General features: G+C 46.7%; 1 protein-coding gene across 1 annotated transcript; it reads left to right on the forward strand.

The window, feature by feature from the left end:
• The first annotated feature begins 440 nt into the window (after positions 1-440).
• LOC148037388 (uncharacterized) lies at positions 441-2198 on the forward strand. Its single transcript, XM_087677294.1, has 4 exons — positions 441-803; positions 923-1013; positions 1139-1272; positions 1510-2198. Exons 1-4 carry the CDS (start codon positions 699-701, stop codon positions 1990-1992), a joined length of 813 nt encoding a protein of 270 aa, XP_087533420.1. The 5' UTR covers positions 441-698; the 3' UTR covers positions 1993-2198.
• Positions 2199-2602: the final 404 nt, after the last annotated feature.

Here is a 2602-nt window from a genome sequence, read left to right on the forward strand (position 1 = left end):
AGGCTCTTAAGAGGGGGGATGCTGGATTGTTGTGGGAACCACGTGTTCTAACTTCTAATGCCTTGGAGACCGGACAAAAGGCAAAAAGGCAAAACGAAGGGGGAAAACCGTCTGGAAAGGAAAAGGAAACAAGCAACGACACCCGAAGAAAACCGAGGGCCCAAAAGGGCACTCGTCGCTTCTACACTGTACGCCAGGCGAGTTCTAGAAGCCTCTAGGGTGCGATGGTAACATTGGCAAGGCTGAGGGGAAGGACCGTATGATGGGCTGGACGACAAGGCTCCAGGGGCGAGCTGTGACGAGGGACGAATCGAGGCCGTTCGATCGATTAGTGGGGGGGGGGGGCGGGGCGAGATATTTTCGCTTTTTGGCGGGTCGCGTGCGCGGATATATTATCTTATATACATATATATATGCACACATACATGTATATAAAGGCCTGGTAATTTACCTGCTTGTTAATGCTGTTTTGTTGTTTAGGGGCATCTCGATATATCGCCTCTCTTGATTTTTCTTCTCTCTCTGATTCCTCCATCGCTGCCTGACTTTTGTCTCTCGAGCCCCCTCCATTGCAGCCAATCAAGCGATCTCTCTGTGTGTCTGTCTGTCTGTCATACACACACACACAAGTCAATTGCAGCCAACCCCCCAGCCCCCCTCTCGTCGCAACCCCCCTCCCCTCCAGCCTCCGCCCCCCCATGGCGATGGGCCCCGACGGCCCGTCGTCTTTCTACTCCACCCTCGGCTTGCCCCTCCATGCTTCTGCCGCTGACATCCGCAGCGCCTACCGACGACTCGCTATGGTGAGTTTCTTCTTCGAATTCGCCGTGATCACGCAATCAGGCAGAAATTTCCCCCCCTTCCTTTAACCGTTGTCGGCAGAAATTTACGCCCTAACTTTTCTTTTTGCCTCGTATGGCAGCAATGGCACCCTGATAAATTCAGCGGAGGAAGCCCAGAGAAGGCAGAGCTTGCGAAGAGGAAGTTCCAAGAAATTCAAGAGGCGTACCATGGTATGGATCTCTCTTCCTGACTGTTCTGTAATGTTCGGTAATGGTTTCTTTCTAGGGTTTGGTACCTTTGATCTTGTGAGGACTAGTACAGACAGAGGCGCTTATGTATTCTCAATCTATGGCAGTCCTCTCGGACGAAGGTAAGAGAGCACTATACGATGTGCACATGTACGACCCCACAGAAGCGGACGAGGACATCCAAGGCCTGAGCAGTTTCATTAGGGAAATGTCCTCCATGATGGCGCAAGTAAAAGAGGAGGTAAGGTTTTGTAAGGATTAACAATAAGCGTGTAAAGTTTAACGTTAAGCGTGTGCTTAACTCAGACGTGATCTTGTCTGTCCTGATGATCCCTGGCTTACCATTATTGGTTTGCAATTGTAAGGATTAACATTAAGAATTTAAAGATTAGCGTGAAGCGTGTGCTCCATTAGACGTGATCATGTCTGGCCTGACGATCTCTGACCTGCCACTCTTGGTTTGCAATTGCTCCACCAGGACAAGAACCAGTCCGTCGAGGACCTGCAGAAGCTCTTCTTCCAAACGTTCCGGGAGGATTTAGAATCTTGGAACATGAGCTCTCCCGTCTGCAATGGCGGATTCAGCCAGCAGGCTCACCGGCTGCAAGAAGAGCAGGAACCCGATGATCCACAGGACCACCACCACCACATGAAGAAGAACAGATGGGAGGTGGATTCACCTCAATTGGCGCACCAAAATAGTAGGCGCTGCCAAAGCCAGAGCACTGTTAAAGCAGGGCACAGCCATCACAGTAGTAGCAGAGATTGCAGTAATAACAGTAAACACAGGAAGAGGAGAGGGACCAGGGCACCTAGTGCTGCACCGTCTATGCCTCCGGTCGTCTCTGTGGCTGCGGCCACCAGCACTGGCTCCTCGCCTGCCACCATTGACAACTACACCTACAGCTTTATGCACTTCTTTTGCCCTCCATTGAATGGTAGCTTCACATTTCTTCAATAATCGTCTGAGTCTCAGGTCTGTGCTTCTCTTTGTCATTTATTGAAGAAATTGGAGCCTGGAATTACAAGCTCGGATGATGTGTGTCAAACAGCAAATGTGTACATACATATGTATAAATACATTGTTACATTGCGATTTGGGAACCTTTAAAGAATTATTGTTTATGGTTGTTTCACAAACCAGTTGATGATCCATTTGAGAGTTCAAAATAAGTGGCTAGTGTGGGAGAGTTTTTGGCAAAAAATATTATTCGATGAGGTTGTGGCTTTGTAGGTTTTAAGCTGGTAATATTGATGATACTTTAACTCTTAAAATGTGATGTCCATGGGGGGGTAACTTGATTAGTTTTATAGGACATGATTAGTCACTAGGGTAACATCCCTTTTAACACATGCTAGTTTGTTTTTATTTGTGATGATGTGCTAATAAACTAATAAAAAGAGAATTCCCTATGGATAATGCATATAGCAAGGATTGTTAGGTTTTGCTCTTTAAGATGTAATCATTAAATAATGGGTTTTTGATTAGATTTTATTAAGGAAAAAGTTTACTTTTTATTTCCTTTATAAAAAAGGTGGCACAATGGTTGTTGTGGAAAGTCATGTTCACA

This window comes from Lygodium microphyllum, chromosome 4 (assembly GCF_053477565.2).
Source record: "Lygodium microphyllum isolate KBCC chromosome 4, Lygodium_microphyllum_v1.1.10, whole genome shotgun sequence".
NCBI lineage: Eukaryota > Viridiplantae > Streptophyta > Polypodiopsida > Schizaeales > Lygodiaceae > Lygodium > Lygodium microphyllum.